At 38.6% G+C, this 20456-nt stretch overlaps 2 protein-coding genes and 1 pseudogene across 2 annotated transcripts; all 3 read left to right on the plus strand.

Moving 5' to 3' along the window:
* The first annotated feature begins 893 nt into the window (after window positions 1–893).
* Window positions 894–1840, plus strand: LOC115526262 (annotated as a pseudogene).
* Window positions 1841–7405: 5565 nt separating this feature from the next.
* Window positions 7406–8350, plus strand: LOC115525721 (olfactory receptor 52J3). Its single transcript, XM_030333032.1, has one exon. The coding sequence runs from the start codon at window positions 7412–7414 to the stop codon at window positions 8348–8350; it is 939 nt and encodes a 312-aa protein (XP_030188892.1). The 5' UTR covers window positions 7406–7411.
* A 10799-nt stretch (window positions 8351–19149) lies between these two features.
* Window positions 19150–20097, plus strand: LOC115525752 (olfactory receptor 52J3-like). The gene has a single exon (XM_030333114.1). The coding sequence runs from the start codon at window positions 19159–19161 to the stop codon at window positions 20095–20097; it is 939 nt and encodes a 312-aa protein (XP_030188974.1). The 5' UTR covers window positions 19150–19158.
* Window positions 20098–20456: the final 359 nt, after the last annotated feature.

Genomic DNA, 20456 nt, shown 5'->3' on the forward strand with positions numbered 1-20456 from the left:
TGGGGGGTGGGAGGGAGGGGAGGGTGGGTGATGGGTATTGAGGAGGGCACCTTTTGGGATGAGCACTGGGTGTTGTATGGAAACCAATTTGTCAATAAATTTCATAAAAAAAGAAAAAGAAATAAAAGTATAATAAATTATTATTCTTATTATTAGTAAAATATGCCACTAATATTTTGTCCTTTACTATTAGGTTTTAATGAGCGAAAACGTGTGTTTAATTAGATTTCAGAGGGTCATTTGTGACCTATTCTCAGATTTTCTTTTTTCATGATGATTTAATAAATCAGTCCTGGCTTCTCTCGCAACTGGAGCTTCCAGTTTTACAAAATTTCAATGAATTAAAGGTTATCAAATGTTAAAATTAATGACCTCTCTCTTCTTCATTGTGTTGCACTTTCATAGAACATATATGTTAATTTTTAGAAAAAAATATATGAAAAACAATCAGACTAAAGGTATAAGGGTAACCCTGAAAAATAAAAATAAGATTGAGAAATGATCTGCAGGCTGATTTGAAGGAGAGCAATACAGCTTCTTTATTTTCACTTAGATTTTGTTGTATTAATTACACAATTTATCTAAAGGTTTACATTTCTCTAGTTTGCCTGTACATTGAATTTTTTCAAGGCTGTGGTATAAACCTGATAGCATCCTAGCAGTGCTCACATGTCCCGGTATACAGTTGTGACCAAATTTCATATTTTATAAACTGTTCCTGAACTGATGATTCAGATGCCTGGGATGTCTTTCTTCATACTCACATTTGTGTAAGTCATTTGAATAACACTAAAGATTGATTTTACATGAATATGGTAGAATTTGTTCACCAATCTGAATAGTCTGTGACTTTGTCAGCATCTCTCACACCCAAAAGGCTTCTGAAGGCCACCATGGTGGTCTGGAATAACAATGATGCTATGGAACCCATCCTTCTCTTAGGAGGTTTCCATGGGCTAAAGTCTGTTCATGCTTGGCTCTCAATTCCATTTTGTCTTGCATACCTGATGGCATTTATAGGCAACATGACCATCCTCTCTGTTGTCTGGAATGAGTCTTCACTCCACCAGCCCATGTATTATCTGCTGTCCATCTTGTCAGTAACTAACCTGGGCATGTCCATCTCTACACTCCCCACAATACTGGCTGTGTAATGGTGGGAAGCCCAGGAAATCAAAGTAGGAGCTCGCTTTGCTTAGCTCTTTTTCATCCACACCTTCACGTTCTTGAAGTCTTCAGTGCTGCTGGCCATGGCCTTTGACAGATTCATTGCTATATGTCGTCCATTGCACTACTCAAGCGTCCTTACCAGTGATGTCATTGGCAAGACTGGCTTGGGCTGCTTGCTGTGAAGCGCAGGAGTCATGATGCCTACATCCATATTGCTACGGCGCTATCATTATTGCCAGGCTAATGTGCTCAGCCACCCCTTTTGTCTGCATCAGGATATTCTGAAATTATCCTGCTCTGATGCCAGTGTCAACAACATCTATGGATTGTGTGTGGTCATTATCACACTGGGTGCAGACTCAGTTTTCACACTCCTTTCCTACGTCATAATTCTCCATGCTGTTCTGGGCATTGCATCTTTGAAGAGCGACTAAAGGCACTCAACACTTGTTTGTCCCAGGTATGTGTGGTTCTTATCTTCTTTGTACCTCTAACAGGGGCATACATGGTCCATCGCTTTGGGAAACACTTGCGTCCCATCGTCCATATCGTCATGGCTGACATTTACCTGCTTCTCCCACCAGTACTTAATCCCATCATCTACAGTGTCAGGACCAAGGAGATTCATCCTGCAGTTTTCTACATGCTTAGACAAAGTAGGAGGCTTTAGAAACACCAGGCATTGATTTGGAGGAAAACTTTCTCCATCAGATTCTTAACTGTGCAACTTCCTGCATATGTAACTTAGGTGAATTCCTTAAATCTCTTTAATTTCTATGCTTCTTCTTTGTAAATTTGAAATTTTGTCATTGCTCTTTCATCTCCCTGTATTTTATGAAGATCATTGTGAATAATACCTTATGAGGTGTTTAATATAGCAATGTAACCTTATTAATGACACATTTTATTGTATTTGAAAATAATAATACAATTGAGATCTCTTAATAATCCAAAGACCTAAATCAGGTTATCTTTGCTAGTCTGTGATTGGTTATTCACCTGCCCAGGGCCAGAATTTTGTGGAAAAACTTGTTTCAACAAAGTAGACTTGTCCTATATTGTACCTGAAATTTGAAAGACCCTGCCAGACCCAATCTTTGCCCTGCTGAATATCATCACTATAACCGACTTCTTAACCTCATCCTTTGCCATTTATCTTAGTGTCCCCCCCCCCTTATAGAGCTATTAGAATCATAATCAACTGCCAGTGTTGAGATAGGCACATAAGTCATGATTGCTGACTTGAAGTCAACATATAGTAAGTGGAAAAACCGAAGCAGATGTGCATTCACACCACTGAGATGAAGAGGATGATATTAATCCAGAATATTGATGGTTTTGGAGTGTGTTCACCCACATAATCAGATTATAACTTGGGACAAAAAAATTAAGCATTCAAATATTAAATACAAAGCAAACATTTTATTTCTGTTTATTGCCATGATGGAATAACAGCTATCAGATTTAGTCTCTCGCCTTAGATAACTAAAAACAAAGTGGTAAGTTTATAGAACAATTGTTCTAAGAAACTGGGTAAAAGAAACCAATGACAATGATCTCTAAAAATAGGGGGGCATAATGAGAAGAGCCCAAAGATTTCCCTGACTTACTCTCTGGAAATTTATCAAGTCATGGATAAAGGCAGAGAACCCAAAGAGTCTGACCATCTCCCTGAATTACAAGAACACCATAGAGGAGAGAGGTGCATGGAGACTGACACACATGACCTCAGGACATTCCTCAGAAGCTTTCAGTTGTGTACTGGTCAGTATATGTATGTCAAGAAACTACTGAGGCCAAGGAAATAGTCACCAGAAAGGAACAGATGGAACAATTCTCAGATCTTATATGTGACTGAGAAGAGTTCTTCTTCTTTTTATTTTTTAAGTAGGCTCCAAGCTCAGTGTGGAGCCCAGCATGGAGCTTGAACTCATGACCCTGAGATCAAGACCTGAGCTGAGATCAAGAGTCAGACACTTAGCCCAATGAACCACCCATGCACCCTGAAAAGAGTTCTTACTCTTAACAGAGAGTGTAGAGGAACAGAACGTCTGGCTGTGTACTTGGAAGAGTGTTACTTTAGTAATGGGGTGAATTATTCCCAGGCTGAAAGCTATATTTGGTCTTTTCTAACAAAGCACCAAGAAAAGTCTTGGAAGGGGTAAAGCTTATGTATCATTTTATGATACATAAGAATAAAGGTAAAATATATATTTAGAGAAATTAAAAAAATGAGTGCAGTTAATTTGTGCCTTTTGTTTGTGTGTGGAAACCAACAGCCTAGAAAGAGCACAAATTATACTTCCTGCTATATCTTATAGGAATATACTATATGTTTAGATGCCTCTTCTCAGACTATGATGGGGCTAGTAGGACTACCTAATTCAGTGGATCTGTTAGGAATTTCATTGTAGAAAACACTTAAACAAGATTCTCAGTCATCAGCTTATCAATAATAAACTCCTTTGTCTTCATTTGTTTGACATTTTAAAAGATCCCTCCATTTGGTTCAGAACTCAGGAACTCAGATAGGAGAAAAGGTTTTTAAATTCTGGAGTGCTTCATAAGTGGCCACACATATTTTTAAAAAACCAGTATAAGCATGGGGAAATAAATTCGAAGAAATATCTCACAATATTAGGAAGAAGAGAAACAATGATTAAAATATGCAATAAAGAAAAGTATACATAAAAGATCCATCTAGAAAACCGGTTGCCAAAAAAAGAAGTTACATTAAGAGAAAGAAGAAAAGGATAATCAAAGGATTTTAAATCAAAGAAAATTGTCTTTTAATGTCATAGATCCATACCTTATAAAGGCACAATTCTTTTAGTAAATGAAGATGCATGTTTAGAAATTTAAAGATATAACACTAATATATTTCAAAGGGGAAAGAAATATCACAAGAGGTTACCTAAAAGAAACAGGAATTACAATGGTATCAGATTCCTTGATTACCGTATAGATGATGGATGATAGGTGTAATCATGCTTATAAAATCATCTGCAACCAAGATAACTGCATCAGTTTGCTAGGGCTGTAGTAACGAAGCATCACAGACTGGGTGGCTAAGCAACAGAGATTTATTTCCTCACAGTTCTGGAGGCTGTAAGCCTGAGATCGTCAGCAGTGCCACTGCCTTCTGAGGGCTGTGGAAAGTGTCTGCTCCATGCCTCCTGCCTGGATTACATGGTGCCCTCCCGGTGGACAAGCCTTTCCTCACAGAGAATTTTTTTTTTTTAAATAACCTCACACAGGGATTGAGCTCACAAATTGTGAGATCATGACCCGAGCTGAAATCAGGAATTGGATCCTTAATGGACTGAGACACCCAGGTGCCCCAAGAGATATTTTTTTTTTCAATCCAAAAAATCACATTCTAAGGGGATCTACATGATTGACTCTACAGTTTGAGTAGAAAATATCTAATATTGTTAGAAGAAAATGGCTCTAGAGTTAGTAGCGATTGGTAAGTGATTCCTAAAGTTGCCCTGCATGAATAATATCTATGGAACTGTTCTTGTGAGCTGAAATAAGAATAAGAATAAGAATAAGAATAAGAATAAGAATAAGAATAAGAATAAGAATAAGAATAAGAATAAGAATAAGAATATGAAGGAGGAAGAGGAGGAGGAGAAGGGAAAGAAGGGGAGAGAAGAGGAGGGGCAGGACAAGGGGAAAAAGGAACAAACTATAATTGACCACTTACTATGTACAGCTATGTTCAGGACACTGTTCTAAATGCCTCAAAGACATTTAATTTACACCTCAAATCTACCCAATGAGGAATAAACTATTTTGATTTTCATTTTATAGTTAAAGAAACTGAGGCACAGAAATAATACCTGTCACCCAAAGTCACGCAGCTGGCATGTGGCATAGCCAGAACTTGACCACGAGCACTCTGGCTCCAGGGTTGAAATTTAGGCACTTATCAATAGGTCTTTTGCAATCTGTCCAGGTGAAATTGTGGTTGTGGGAGAGAATTCATGCCCAGAAAAGGGTGTGGAAAATGGATCATGGCTCTATGCGTTTAGTGCTACTTGGGGAAACTCAAAGCAGTTATATGAGAGGAGGCTGGTAAAAATTTAGTGAAGAGAAATAGTAAAATTTAAAGCCATAAAAAACGCTCTCTATACTAGTTCAAATATTTGAGCTGAAATTAGCTAGCTTCTTCTATATGTAGACGATCACTAAGCCATAGAACTGGGCCACATAGTCACGTTCACATGGAGATACAGTGTATCTGTTGTCACATGTGTCAAGTAATGATGACAATAACTGTGTTTTGTCCCCACTCTTCAACTTTTATTTATATACACTTCCTTGTGCTTCTATGTTCCTTAGGGTTTTCTGTTTGGGGAGTAGAATATAGAGGTTTGTGAGCAGTCTCCGAGGACTCTATCCCAGATCACTGTGTTAAGTTGGGGTTAAACTGGGATGTTTTCCTAGAAATATCCCTTAGGTGCTAGAAACCTAGCATAAAGGCACCTTCCATGTACTGCTCAGAAGAATATAAGGGTTGTGCTGCTTGATGCTGTCTGTGAGTCTTTATTCCTATGGAAGAAAAAGGTGAATCAGCTGCTGGGATCTGGTGAATAGTCGTGGCCGTAAATGCAGAGATATGTGGGCAGAGCAGGCTGAGAACTGGATCAAGTGGCCACCTGCACCAGGCAGGAAAAAAACAAAGTTATATCTTTGAAAGGTGATAAGATTATCTTTAAAAGTCTCAGGAAGATCCAATGAATTTAATATCATCCTGTCCGTTGCATTGGATGAAATAAATTTCTATGTCAGCAGGAAGGAATGAGGCCAGTGAAGAGCTGCCGTTGAGAGTATACTCCTAGTGTTTCTCCACAATAAACAACAGACGCTCTTCACTTTGGCCTTAGCCATCACCTCTCTAGGCAATGGTTTCTTAATTGGCTGGGTTGTTTATGTTTTCGGAGGCAAATAAGAGTCAGGGCACCTTGTAGTACTTATTCTTTCTCTATTGGACTGAGCTCACAAATAATTATTAATTTTTTTTACCTCGGTATGTTTTCTATATTAGAAAACAATTTTTAAATGATAAGAAAGTGAAGCTATAACAAAAACAAAAACAGGGACATCTCTGCTTTTTTTTTTAGTTACAACCGCTGTACCCTACTTTCCAGGGTAAGTTTCTTTACCTCCTTCAGAGTGGTATGACTCATCCTGTAGCATTTTGAAGGCGTTACTCAAGTGTCTTTCTCATTCCTTTCAGACCACTGCAGAAGTAGATTCTTCTCTGTTGACATACAACAGACCCAGAGAGCTACAAAAAATACCTTCTCTGGCACCAAAATCATTTGAGGCTTTCGGCCCAGATTTCTGGTGCCTTCAGCTGGTAGGAGTAGCAGCCAGGCAAAAGTTGGCTCCATCACAGTGGCAGAGTTAACACATAAAATTCATAGGTGCTCAGAGAGTAGTGGATATGCTATGGAGAGTGAATGAAAAGTGTGAAAATAGCATCAGAGAGCCCTCCGTTTCCTTTTCCCAACTGATCTGCACAGTCCATAAATCATAAACAATGGCTGTTTCAACTCCTGGCCAGGCATCTCAGGGGGCCAGCCCTTATTATCTGATTTAGTGTCTGCGAGAGGCTGCTGGGCTTGCGTCAGAGTTTTTACATATAGTCAGAAGAATTCAGGTTTTAATTGTGTGAGTACCTATACACCTGGATCTATAATTTATTTTCATTATGGATTGCTTAAATTTATTTATTTATTTATTTATTTATTTATTTATTTATTTATTTATTTATCTATTTAGCTTAAAGGTGTTTCTGACTGCCTCTGTAGTGTATTAACTTGATCTCATCTATAGTCTTGAGGTTCCCAGTGTCACCTCACCAGGGTGTGTTTCCCAGAATGAAATCACATGCTATTCTTCAAAGTGAATGATAAGCTCTAATTATTAGAAATCTTCACAGAGCTTGCTGTAAGCCTCCATGTTTGGGATTAGAACTCAATTAGCAGGCTGAATGAAAACTCTGGATATGACCTTGACCTGGGAGTGGCTGTGTGATGTCTCATATATGTCCTTCAGTAACAGACCTACTATGTATTAAACATGACATCAACTCTATGCTAAAACACTGAGCTAGCAATTAATATGACCTCTCCTTCTCTCTCTGATCTCTCCTCTGATCTCTCCCTCTCCCTCTCTCTCATTTTCCCCTAGAGAGGGAGCAGATTCACCTCCTTTGATCAGTAATAGGATGATATACCACAACAGGAGCATTTTTCACCCAGATACATTCTTCCTCGTTGGAATCCCAGGGCTGGAAGGAGCCCATGCCTGGATCTCCCTGCCTTTCTGCTCTGTTTACCTTATGGCTTTGCTGGGCAATGCCACCATTTTGCTAGTCATCAAGATGGAGCAGACCCTGCGGAGAGAGCCCATGTTCTACTTTCTGGCCCTCCTTTCAACTATCGATTTGGCCCTTTCCACAACCTCTATGCCCCGCATGCTGGGTATCTTCTGGTTTGATGCTCATGAGATTAACTTTGGGGCTTGTGTAGCCCAGATGTTTTTGATCCATACTTTTACTGGCATGGAAGCTGAAGTCTTGCTGGCCATGGCCTTTGACCGTTATGTGGCGATCTGTGCTCCACTCCACTATAGGACCATCTTGACATCCCGGGTGCTGGTGGGCATCAGCATGTGCACTGTGGTTCGTCCAGTTCTGCTTACGCTTCCCATGATCTATCTCATCTACCGCCTACCCTTTTGTCAGGCTCGTGTAATAGCTCATTCCTACTGTGAACACATGGGCATTGCAAAACTGTCCTGTGGAAACATCCGTATCAATGCCATCTATGGGCTCTTTGTGGTTTCCTTCTTTGTCTTGAACCTGTTCCTTATTGGCATCTCCTACGTTTACATACTCCGAGCTGTCTTCCGCCTCCCATCACAGGATGCTCGGTTAAAAGCCCTAAGCACATGTGGCTCTCACGTTGGGGTCATCTGTGTTTTCTATATCCCCTCAGTGTTCTCCTTCCTCACTCACCGATTTGGACACAATATACCACGCTACATTCACATTCTTGTTGCCAACCTCTATTTGGTTATCCCACCCTCACTCAACCCCATCATTTATGGTGTAAGGACCAAACAGATACGAGAGAGAGTACTCCATGTTTTTATTCAAAAATAAGACTCATGACACATTCTTGTACTAAGGATTTTGATCCATGTAGAAAGACTTGTGTGTTCTTACTTCAACAAACATCTCCTGGTCCTAATCTGTTGCTGCCAGGTTGAGATACAAGTTGATTTGTTCCTAGATGCTGACTAATGGATTCTGAGACTTGTGGAAACATCATTGGATCTCAAGTCAAAGGGCTAATGGGGTATCTTGGAAGGAGCTGTGTGGCCTCTGTCTGTATGTCTTCATGCAGAGTCCTTCATAACATTAGGCTACTCTTTTTCTGGGTAAAGAACATATTACATTCGGTTTTTTGAGTTCTGAAATTAGACAAATGTGGCACCAGAAATTTGACCCTATCCTACTTCATGTGTTGGTTCATTTATTTATTCATTCATTCATGCATGTATGTATTCATTTTATTATTCCTTTAATTTACATTCATTTTGTGTTTATTGTATGTCTTGAATCATTCTAATTGCTAGGGATGAACCCATAAACCTAACCAACACAAAATGGCTGGCCCTGAGGAGCTTGCATTCTGTTATATTCTTTTTACAAAGCCAAGTTCATGGGTTCAAAAACAATCATTGCCAAATCTGTAGCCTGAAGTGGAATGATCTGCCAAACATGTAAGATTCAGTGGGATGATAGCCAAAGAAAACATGTAATTTCAAAACTATTTCTTACTAATATCAAGAGTACTATATCACTGAATATCTCTCTGTATTCAGGCCCATAGCATAAGCACAGTGTAGTCATAATTGAATTATGTATGATATTTCTCTCTATCTACATGATGCATGCAGGCCTCTGCCTATCACTTCATTCACTTTTGTTCTCTCAATCTACATTTGACTCTAAGATTCTCCATCCCCAAATAGAAGGCCTCTCATCCTAGACCCATGATCTATCTCTACTTCCTCCACTTACTTTAATGTACAAGCATTTACACCAGCCTATGAATAGTCACTTTTTTTGTAGACTACTGAGCGCTTTCTGTTGATTCAATAATAATATTTCACATAGAGCAAGCAATGGCTTTTTGCATCATCAAACTTGTCATATTGCTTTACATTAAATGTTTTTTCAGACTTTTTAAAAGAGAAACTAAAGTATAACACAGAGCATTGTTCCTACAACTTATGAATTAACAACTTTTAACATTGCAACTCATCTCAAATAAAATGCTTAATAAAAATATATATAGAATTACAGTGGAAATGGCTTTCAACAATGCCTCAACACAGATTTTCTCCTATTTTTCCAGGATCAAAATGTATCATTTGTGTTTCTGACACACAGAACAGAAACTTTTAATTTTACAACCAGTCACAATATTTTAGTTAGGTCATTTGTTATTAATTTATATAGATTAAAATATTTTGGTTTGTTTCACAACATTGATATTTATATATTCATCTATTAATAGATATTCATATTATTTTTTTAATTTGAAAAATACTGCATTTCCTGGCATTTATTTGTTGGGATTTGTTTATTCCTTGCATTTATGTTAAGACAGTTTATCCAGGTTTTAGAATTTGGGGTAAAATTATTGAGTAGCAGAATTGTAATTAATTTGGACATATTTCTATTTTCTCGATCTTTGTTTTTGATCACTTCTTAAAATTTTCACATTTTCCAATACTTTCCTTTTTCCTAACTTGCTTGCTTTCTTAATTTAACTTTGTTTCCCAACATTAGTTAAATATTAGTTTTCTACTTATAGTAATTTGTAACTACCATACTCTGAACAAAACAAAAATTTTAGCCCTTTTTTGCTTTTTCCTGTTCTTCTTGTACATATATCTCTCATTTTGGAATTGTCTGGAATTGTGTTTCCAGGATTAAAAAGCCTTCTTAAATGCCCGTTTTTATTTGATCAAATATATATTTTTTTTAATTTTTTTTCAACGTTTTTTATTTATTTTGGGACAGAGAGAGGCAGAGCATGAACGGGGGAGGAGCAGAGAGAGAGGGAGACACAGAATCGGAAACAGGCTCCAGGCTCCGAGCCATCAGCCCAGAGCCTGACGCGGGGCTCGAACTCAGGGACCGCGAGATCGTGACCTGGCTGAAGTCGGACGCTTAACCGACTGCGCCACCCAGGCGCGCCTGATCAAATATATTTTTAATGATCTTTCTGCAATAAATCTTCATGAATATCTTCTAGCTCTGAAATTCACAGTTCTTAGTGGAGAATATCTATTTTTCCTACTAGCTACAATCCCATCTAGTGTTGCAATATTTAATTGTACCTTTATGTCTAAATACATCCTCATTTGCCCTCATATTTGAATAATGAATTAAAAATTCATAGGATTTTGGAACCAAGTTCTATCCTACCAGCTTTCTGAATTTCTTGTTCAACCTTTTGTTTTCCTATAGCTAATGCTATTAATGGAACATATGCCAATCATTTTTCCACTTTTTTGAAAGTATATATATATTTTTAGAATCACCTTAATTGTAATCTTCTGATATTTAATGTTCTAAATTTAATGTTCTAGATTTATAAATTTGTAAAATTTTTTTAAGGTTTATTTATTTTTGAGAGAGAGACAGAATGAAAGTGGGGGAGGGGCAGAGAGAGAGGGAGACACAGAATCTAAAGCAGGCTCCAGGCTCTGAGTGTTAGCTCAGAGCCCGACTCAGGGCTTGAACTCAAGAACTGTGAGATCATGACCTGATCTGAAATCGGACACTTAACTGACTGAGTCACCCAGGTGTCCCATAGATTCATAAGTTTTTTAAAAAGTCATGTTCAGTGTTCAGTCAGTCCTTATTTTCTTATATGATATACACTATATATGTGTGTGCATGTATATATATATATATGTATATATTATACATATATAATATGTAGATACTTCTATATCTAGATACTTCTATATCTATTACTTTTAAAACTTTCTTTCTTAAAAAGATATTTTTTAATGTTTATTTATTTTTGAGAGGGAGAGAGACAGCGCAATTGGGGTAGAGGCACAGATACAGAGAGGCACAGAATCTGAAGCAGGCTCCAGGCTCTGGGCTGTCAGCACAGAGCTGACGCGAGGCTCAAACCCACCCACCATGAGATCACGAACTGAGCTGACCTCGGATGTTTAACCACCTGAGCCATCCAAGTGCCCCAAAACCTTATTTCTTTAAATATTTCCTTCCCCATTCCCCCCATATTCTTCTGTAAATACTTTAAAATAAAGTTTGAATGCCATATATTTATTCCATGCATTTTACCTTTTCTTTCCTTCCATCATTTATTTATTTTACTATGGACCTAAAAATATATCCATCTACTCTTAAAACTCCAAGTTTTTATTTTCAGCAATTTCCATTCTATTTTTAGTTCCTTGATATCACCATTTTCAACACTTAGATTTCCTATGTTTGATCTTTTTGATAATAACAACAAAACCTGTGCTTTCTTCATGATTATAATTCTCTCTCCTGTCTCATCTCTTTTTTCTTAAATTTTATTTATTTACTTTGAGGGGAAGAGAGAGAGCGAGAAAGCAACTGAAAGAGGGGCAAAAAGAGAGGAGAGAGAGAGAGAGAGAGAGAGAGAGAGAGAGAGAGAGAGAATCCCAAGCAGACTCTGCATCGATATGGGGCTTGAATTCACAAACCAGATTATGACCTGAGCCAAAATCAAGAGTCGAATGCTTAATTGACTAAGGCACCAGGGTGACCCTCTCTCTTATCTCTTTAAGGTTCCTAACTTCATATATATTTTAAATCCCTGAAGTGGTTGATTTGATTTTTTTTTTTTTTTTGAGACAGAGAGAGAGAGAGGTCTCATGTACAAGTGGGGGGGAGAGGAGCAGAGAGGGAATCTTAAATAGGCTCAATGCTCAGCACAGAACCCAATATGGGGCTTGATCCCATGACCCTGAGGTCATGACCTGAGCTGAAATCAAGAGTCAGATGCTCAACTCTCTGAGTCACCAAGGCATCCCTGAAGTGGTTTAGTTTTTATTTTATTTCACACTATCTTGTTAGCTTTTTTTTTTAAATGTTGTTACTAATCTTTGGATATTTGGTACTATTTACTGTGAGTTTTTCTTTGCCAATGTGATTTCTTGGTAGGCTCTTCAAAGACCCTGGCTAAGCAGTGTTTGCAGGTTGGATTTCTTAGAAACCACATCCTGAGATGGAAAATTTCATGAAGTCAGAATAATGCCCCCTTAAAGATGTCCTCATTCTAATCTTCAGAATTTGTGAATATGTTCAGTTTCATGGCAAAGAGGAACTAAAGTTGTACATGGGATTAAGGTTGTTTAAGATAGGGAGATCGTCCTGGACTATCAAGGTGGAGCCAGTGTTATCATGAGTCCTTGAAGGCAGACAATAATAGAAATAGAAGACAGAGTCAGAGAAGGAAACATGATGACTCAATTGCATACTTATTTACGCATTTCTTTTTTCCAAGTTATTGTTTAAATCCCAGTTCATTAACATAGAGTATAATATTAGTTTCAGGTATAGGATTTAGTGATTCATCACTTACATAAAATAGCCAGTGCTCATGACAACAAATGCCCCCCTTAATACCCATCACCTATTTAACCTATCCCCCCCACCCACCTCCTTTCTAGTGATTATCTCTTTGTTCTCTATAGTGGAGAGTCTGTTTTATGGTTTGCCTCTCTCCTCTTTCCCCCCCCCCCCCATGTTCATCTGTTCTATTTTTTTAATTCCACATTTGAGTGAAATTGTATGTCATTTGTCGTTCTCTGACTGACTTATTTTGCTTAGCATAATACATTCTAGCTCCATCTATGTCTTTGCAAATGACAAGATTTCATTCTTTTTGATTGCCAAGTAATACTCCATTGTGTGTGTGTGTCTGTGTACATATATATATATATATATATACACCACATCTTCTTTATCCATTCATTAGTTGATGGACATTTGGACTCTTCCCATAATTTGGCTATTGTTGATAATGCTGCTATAAACATCAGGGTGCATTTATACAATTAAAGCAAAGTAAGAGCAATATCACATGTGTAAGACTTAAGCTGTCATTATATTGGCTCTGAAAATGGGTAAGAGAGCCATGAATTAAGGAATGTGGACAGCCTACGGAAGCTGGAAAAGGCAACTAAACATATTCTCCTCTAGTGTCTCTAGAAAAGAATGCAGACTTGCTGAACACTTTATTTTAGCTCAGTGAGATATGTATGCATCAGCTTTCTAACAAACTGAACTGCAAGATGATAAATTTATGTTGATTTAAGGCACTCCATTTATGGTAATGTATCAGAGCAGCATTAGAAAACTAATACAGCTTTGCTCCCAAGATCAGCACCTGGGTGAGATGGATGAAAAGAGAGGGAGAAAATGATTTTTAATGAAATGGCAACGAAAGTGTCAGCCAGACGTTTAATTTTTTTTAGTGTTTATTTATTTTTGAGAGGCAGAAAGAGTATGTGAGTGGAGGGAGAGAGAGAGAGACAGAGAGAGAGAGAGAGAGAGAGAGAATCTGAAGCAGGCTCCAGGCTCTGAGCTGTCAGCCCAGAGCCCAATGTGGGGCTTGAACCCACTGACTGTGAGATCATGACCTGAGTTGAAGTCAGATGCTTAACCAACTGAGCCATCCAGGTACCCCTTTCAGCCAGATATTTATACAGGAGTCTTTGGAGCTGGAATGGCCCTTCATAGTTGTCCTGATTGGGGTGAATCGGGCAAGCTTTATGCTGCTTTACCAACCAGTCATTTTTGGGGCTCTCTGGGAGGAGGATTTGATCTTAGGTGAAGAAGGTCCATTAGGCAAGAGAAGAAGCAAAGAGGCACACATTACAGTGGTTTGGTGATTGAGAACTTCAGATCTGAAAATGGGTTAAGGATGACACCCTGTAGCATCCACTGTAAAACCCAACTAGGGTAAGAGTTTTGTGTAGTGGAGACACTACTGTGAAACTCCACCTAATTCTTTAGGAATTTGCTTTTTGTTGCTTTTTGCCTCTGGCTTTTCTGAAAATCTCAAGACAGAGAAACATTCACGTCCCCCCACCCCCAACCCTGTCTTTGAAATATAACTACGTCTTGCGTTTGCAGGTATACTCTAGGCTGCTTATTCTTGTCCTTTAATAACTGTTCCTATTGCTTTGGAAGGTATATATAAAAACCACTTAGTTTTAACATCAATTTTAACATATCTAAAGATTTCGGGGGTGGGAGGAATGACAATAGTTACATAGGCTGCCACCTTGTTAATAGAAACTGTCACATTATTTTTTAAAAGCATGGGAAACCTATTTTTTTAGTATATCCTATTTGACAATAGATCTGAGTGAAGTCATTTTTTCAGTTAATATTCATTTATGATAGTTTTCATTGTTAAATTGTTGTATGATCATTAAACATTTTAAACTCCACATGGTAGAATGAGAGGAATTGATGGTATCTGTATTGCAATGACCCTAAAACATTTTGACACTGTGATGCTATTTCAAAATACATTTTTCTGTATTTTTGACTTATTCACTGAAATTATATATTATTTTATATGTTTCATGTACATTTATAAACAAAAGTATGTACATTATGTGTAGATTCCTAATGCACTTTTTTTTTTCAGGTAGCTTTATTTTTTTATTTTTTTATTTTTTTATATATATGAAATTTATTGACAAATTGGTTTCCATACAACACCCAGTGCTCATCCCAAAAGGTGCCCTCCTCAATACCCATCACCCACCCTCCCCTCCCTCCCACCCCCCATCAACCCTCAGTTTGTTCTCAGTTTTTAACAGTCTCTTATGCTTTGGCTCTCTCCCACTCTAACCTCTTTTTTTTTTTTCCTTCCCCTCCCCCATGGGTTCCTGTTAAGTTTCTCAGGATCCACATAAGAGTGAAACCATATGGTATCTGTCTTTCTTTGTATGGCTTATTTCACTTAGCATTACACTCTCCAGTTCCATCCACGTTGCTACAAAAGGCCATATTTCATTTTTTCTCATTGCCACGTAGTATTCCATTGTGTATATATACCACAATTTCTTTATCCATTCATCAGTTGATGGACATTTAGGCTCTTTCCATAATTTGGCTATTGTTGAGAGTGCTGCTATGAACATTGGGGTACAAGTGCCCCTATGCATCAGTACTCCTGTATCCCTTGGGTAAATTCCTAGCAGTGCTATTGCTGGGTCATAGGGTAGGTCTATTTTTAATTTTCTGAGGAACCTCCACACTGCTTTCCAGAGCGGCTGCACCAATTTGCATTCCCACCAACAGTGCAAGAGGGTTCCCGTTTCTCCACATCCTCTCCAGCATCTATAGTCTCCTGATTTGTTCATTTTGGCCACTCTGACTGGCGTGAGGTGATACCTGAGTGTGGTTTTGATTTGTATTTCCCTGATAAGGAGCGACGCTGAACATCTTTTCATGTGCCTATTGGCCATCTGGATGTCTTCTTTAGAGAAGTGTCTCTTCATGTTTTCTGCCCATTTCTTCACTGGGTTATTTCTCTTCTGTCTACTTAAGTACCTATTTTGTTTTTGCAATCATCAAAGCCATATAATAAAAATATTTTTGGGGCGCCTGGGTGGCTTAGTCGGTTGAGTGCCCGACTTCGGCTTAGGTCACGATCTCATGGTTTGTGAGTTTGAGCCCCGCGTCAGGCTCTGTGCCGACAGCTCAGAGCCTGAAGCCTGCTTCAGATCGTGTCTTCCTCTCTCTCTGTCTCTCCCCCACTCATGCTCTCTCTCTCTCTCTTAAAAATAAATAAACATTAAAAAAATTAAAAAAAATATTTTTGTGTGCAAAGCTCATTTTATATTTGAAATAGATAATATAATTATTCCATATGTCCAATGATCCTTATTTCTTCATTTACAGCCATTTAAAAACTTCTGCCATTTCCCATCAGCTGCTAGTAATCCTTTAACATTTCTTGTTGTACAGCCTGGCTGGCAATGAAGTCTGTCAGTTTTTGTTTCTCTCAAAATGTCTTTATAGATAACTGAAGATGAAAAATAAAATTTGAATGGACACTTGTAATTGAGCTAGTAATCAAATATTTCCTATAATGAAAAACCTAGGTACAGATATCTTCACTCCACTATATGTATAAAGAGGACTTAATATCTCACAACATTGTACACGTGCTTCCAAACCATATGAGAAGGAAATCTACTGAGAAATCCAGTATCTGAACTGAATCAGACCGACTCCAGGATTGGATATTTTTACCACTTATCCCTATGGCCTTTGTGAGATAGATATGAAAAATTGTCAAGGGGGAAGACTGAGGAGATCGGTCATGAACAAAGGACAGTGGGACCAAAACCTCAGAGATGTCAATCCCCATAGCTAAGGATTCAACGAACCTAGAACACATGGTCAGGCCAGTGCATGGGGATAGTGAAAGCTCAGGTTGAAAATGCGTCTCCTATGCCAGGTTATTATGTTTGAGCTTAGAATATGGATTAAGTACTATTTTATCTAGGAAACAACAATCCATAGAATTAGGCTGCAAAATATTACTTAGAGGGAGATGGAATGTATCTATCTTTATGTCATATATAAATGATAATATTTGTGGGGTTTTGCCCCACATGTGTAATTTTCCTTCTATAAATTCCTATCTATGTCATTTTTTTCCCCTTAGGCTTCTGTTGATCTAAATCATAGTCTAGGAGTTTTGCCAGCAATCTCAGAGGATTCGATCCCTGGGCACAATTTATAGTAGAAAATGGAGTTAACTCATTTTTCTAAAATTAGAAGCAGCTAAAGCCTTAATATACAATGACTCTCCTTGGATGTATTTTTTCAAAAAAGGCAAATAGAGCTGTGCTGCTTGATATTTGCCTTATATCTCTATTCCTGTGGAGGAATGAAGCATCAAAGATGAGTTTTCTTTTGATTTGGGTATGTACTGCAGTCAAGTGAAAGAGATATGGTCAACTGTGGCTGACAACTGCTGGCCTAATATGATAGGATATGCATCATGTGGTCCAATTTCTGAATCTAATGGAGAAAAACCTTGCACTTTTTTTTTTTACTGAAAATTTTATTTTTTTCATTGCAGTTTTTTTTTTGTTTGTTTTGGTTTTGTTTTTGTTTTGTTAATGTTGCCAGTTTAATCTTGCAGCTTTTAAATGGAGAATAGGTTTCCTTACAAATATCTAGGAAGATCCAAGTCTTTTAACATCCATCTATGAAATGAGCATACAGTTGGTTGATAAAGTATAATTTCTGTTTCTTCCATGGGTTATAGGGAATGAATGAAATAGACTTCTGTAGCACGGCGAATACCTGAGGTGAGCGGTAGCATACTACTGAGAGTCTATTTTCAGAGTTAAACCCAAGGTAGGCATCAGGGTATTAAAAGGCTTGTTCTTGGCCAGCATCCTGCTACTGGATGGTGGCTGTTACCTGGAGTTTCAGTCCTTAAAAAACACAAATAAACACAAAATAAAAAACACAAATTGTGTTAAAAAACACAACTCTTCTCTCCCTCTCTCTCTCCCTCTCTGTTTCTCTTATTCTCACACACACACACACACACACACACACACACACCCCTCTAATCCTAGAATGGATATAGCATTTATTTTATTTTTTTACCTGGCTATGTTTCCCCAAGAAATATGGAGCTATATAAAGGATAAAAAATGGAGTCTATGCTACTTCATCCTGATCTTGAATCCCTCTGCCTCAAGGTGGAGACCCAGAGAACATTCCTTTATTTCATTATTTGAGTTTATAAGTGATTAGGTGCTTCTTCATTGTTTTTAAGGGATTGCAAAAGCACCCTTCCCTGTGTCCTTTACACAATCACAGAAGGCAGTTGCCTCTCCAACCAGACTTTGTTGTTCCAGACACAGACAGTTCTGTGCTGCTCAAAAATGCCTTCTTCAGGTGCATGCCACCTGAAGCCTTCCAGGCAGTCTTTTACCCACATCCCCAGTTAGGCAAAAGGAGTGCACTCAGTACATGCTAGTTCCTTAGCAGTGGTGAAATCGGCAGGCTTTCCCAGAGGAACTGGTGCGGTGTGGAGGGTAAATGAAGAAGCTTTCAAATACCACTAGAAACCACCATTCCCTGAACACTCTAAAATGCAGTGGGCTATGAAATGGGATGGTCTTGGGAAAATAAGGACATGAATGAAAATAAACATAAGGTTTATCATTATCTTTCTTTCTGGGATGTTTCAAGTGTAGAGGTATATGACCCAGCTGGTACGTGCTCCTGGGAAGGCATCCCAGAGTGTCTGTGCTTTTGATTGTGATAATGTGTACTTCTGATATTGTGTTTCTCTCTTTTTGACAGGATATTTGGCTGGATCTTGGCATTTTCTCTATGTCCAGAAGTGATACATGAATCATTAGATAATTTCTGCACTTCCCAATTACAGGAGTGTCTTGTACATATGTGCCTGCCACTCTACTTTCTAGCTGGCTTATCTCCTTTTGGATTATATCTGCATTTCCATGTGTGCATCCTTGATTTTTCATGTGCCCCTCTTCAGATGAGAGCTTTACAAAAGGTACAGGGCATACAAAATGATCCATACTTAATATCAAGTTCTGTGTCTTATAACTTTGCCATAGGCTTGCTGATGAGCCTCATGTGTTAAACAAAAATGAGTAATAAATTCTTTGAGACTGGCCCATTCAAATAAGTATGGCTCAGTTTATAATAAAAGATATACATTAACAAGCCCTTTCAAATAGCAGTCTTTTTCATTTTCATTACATATTGAAACACTAAGCTAATCATTTTCATAACCACATCTTATTCAAGCTTCTTTTTCCCTCCTTCCAGGAATGGCAACTCCTTCTCTGTCACTTGGGAGGATGTTTTATCCCAACAGGAGCATTTTTCACCCAGATACATTCTTCCTCGTTGGAATCCCAGGGCTGGAAGGGGCCCATGCCTGGATCTCCCTGCCTTTCTGCTCTGTCTACCTTATGGCTTTGCTGGGCAATGCCACCATTTTGCTAGTCATCAAGATGGAGCAGACCCTGCGGAGAGAGCCCATGTTCTACTTTCTGGCCCTCCTTTCAACTATCGATTTGGCCCTTTCCACAACCTCTATGCCCCGCATGCTGGGTATCTTCTGGTTTGATGCTCATGAGATTAACTTTGGGGCTTGTGTAGCCCAGATGTTTTTGATCCATGCCTTCACTGGCATGGAGGCTGAGGTCCTGGTAGCCATGGCCTTTGACCGTTATGTGGCGATCTGTGCTCCACTCCACTATAGGACCATCTTGACATCCCGGGTGCTGGTGGGCATCAGCATGTGCATTGTGATTCGTCCTGTTCTGTTTACACTTCCCATGATCTATCTCATCTACCGCCTACCCTTTTGTCAGGCTCGTGTAATAGCTCATTCCTACTGTGAACACATGGGCATTGCAAAACTGTCCTGTGGAAACATCCGTATCAATGCCATCTATGGGCTCTTTGTGGTGTCTCTCTTTCTTCTGAACCTGTTCCTTATTGGCATCTCCTACATTTACATACTCCGAGCTGTCTTCCGCCTCCCATCACATGATGCTCGGTTAAAAGCCCTAAGCACGTGTGGCTCTCACACTGGGGTCATCTGCGTTTTCTATATCCCCTCAGTGTTCTCCTTCCTCACTCACCGATTTGGACACAACATACCACGCTACATTCACATTCTTGTTGCCAACCTCTATTTGGTTATCCCACCTTCGCTCAACCCCATCATTTATGGTGTAAGGACCAAACAGATACGAGAGCGAGTGCTCTGTGTCTTTGCTAAAAAGTAGATACTCTTGCCTTTGTTTACCAAACATTTTGATCTAGCAAGGAAAATGTGTGTTCTTTCTGGAGATTTTTCTCTGTGTACATTTAGTGCCACAAGATGATATTCCAGGGGTTTTGATCGGGCCTGTTATTGATTCTATGATTTGAATAATCTTCAAAATGTCTCAGGTTCAAGGACTAATTCCTATTGTGGAAGCAAGTACTGTTTTCATTATTTCACTTTGTGTGAGAATGAACAGTCCAAGCAATGACACTTCCCATCATTACATTTGCTAACAGTGCTCTTTTCTCCCCTGTTTTTAAGTTCTTTATTTTTCCCTCAGTTCAACAAAAGTAAGACAAGGAAACATAACTAATACCT

The sequence above is a fragment of the Lynx canadensis genome, chromosome D1, assembly GCF_007474595.2.
Source record: "Lynx canadensis isolate LIC74 chromosome D1, mLynCan4.pri.v2, whole genome shotgun sequence".
Taxonomy (NCBI): Eukaryota; Metazoa; Chordata; class Mammalia; order Carnivora; family Felidae; genus Lynx; species Lynx canadensis.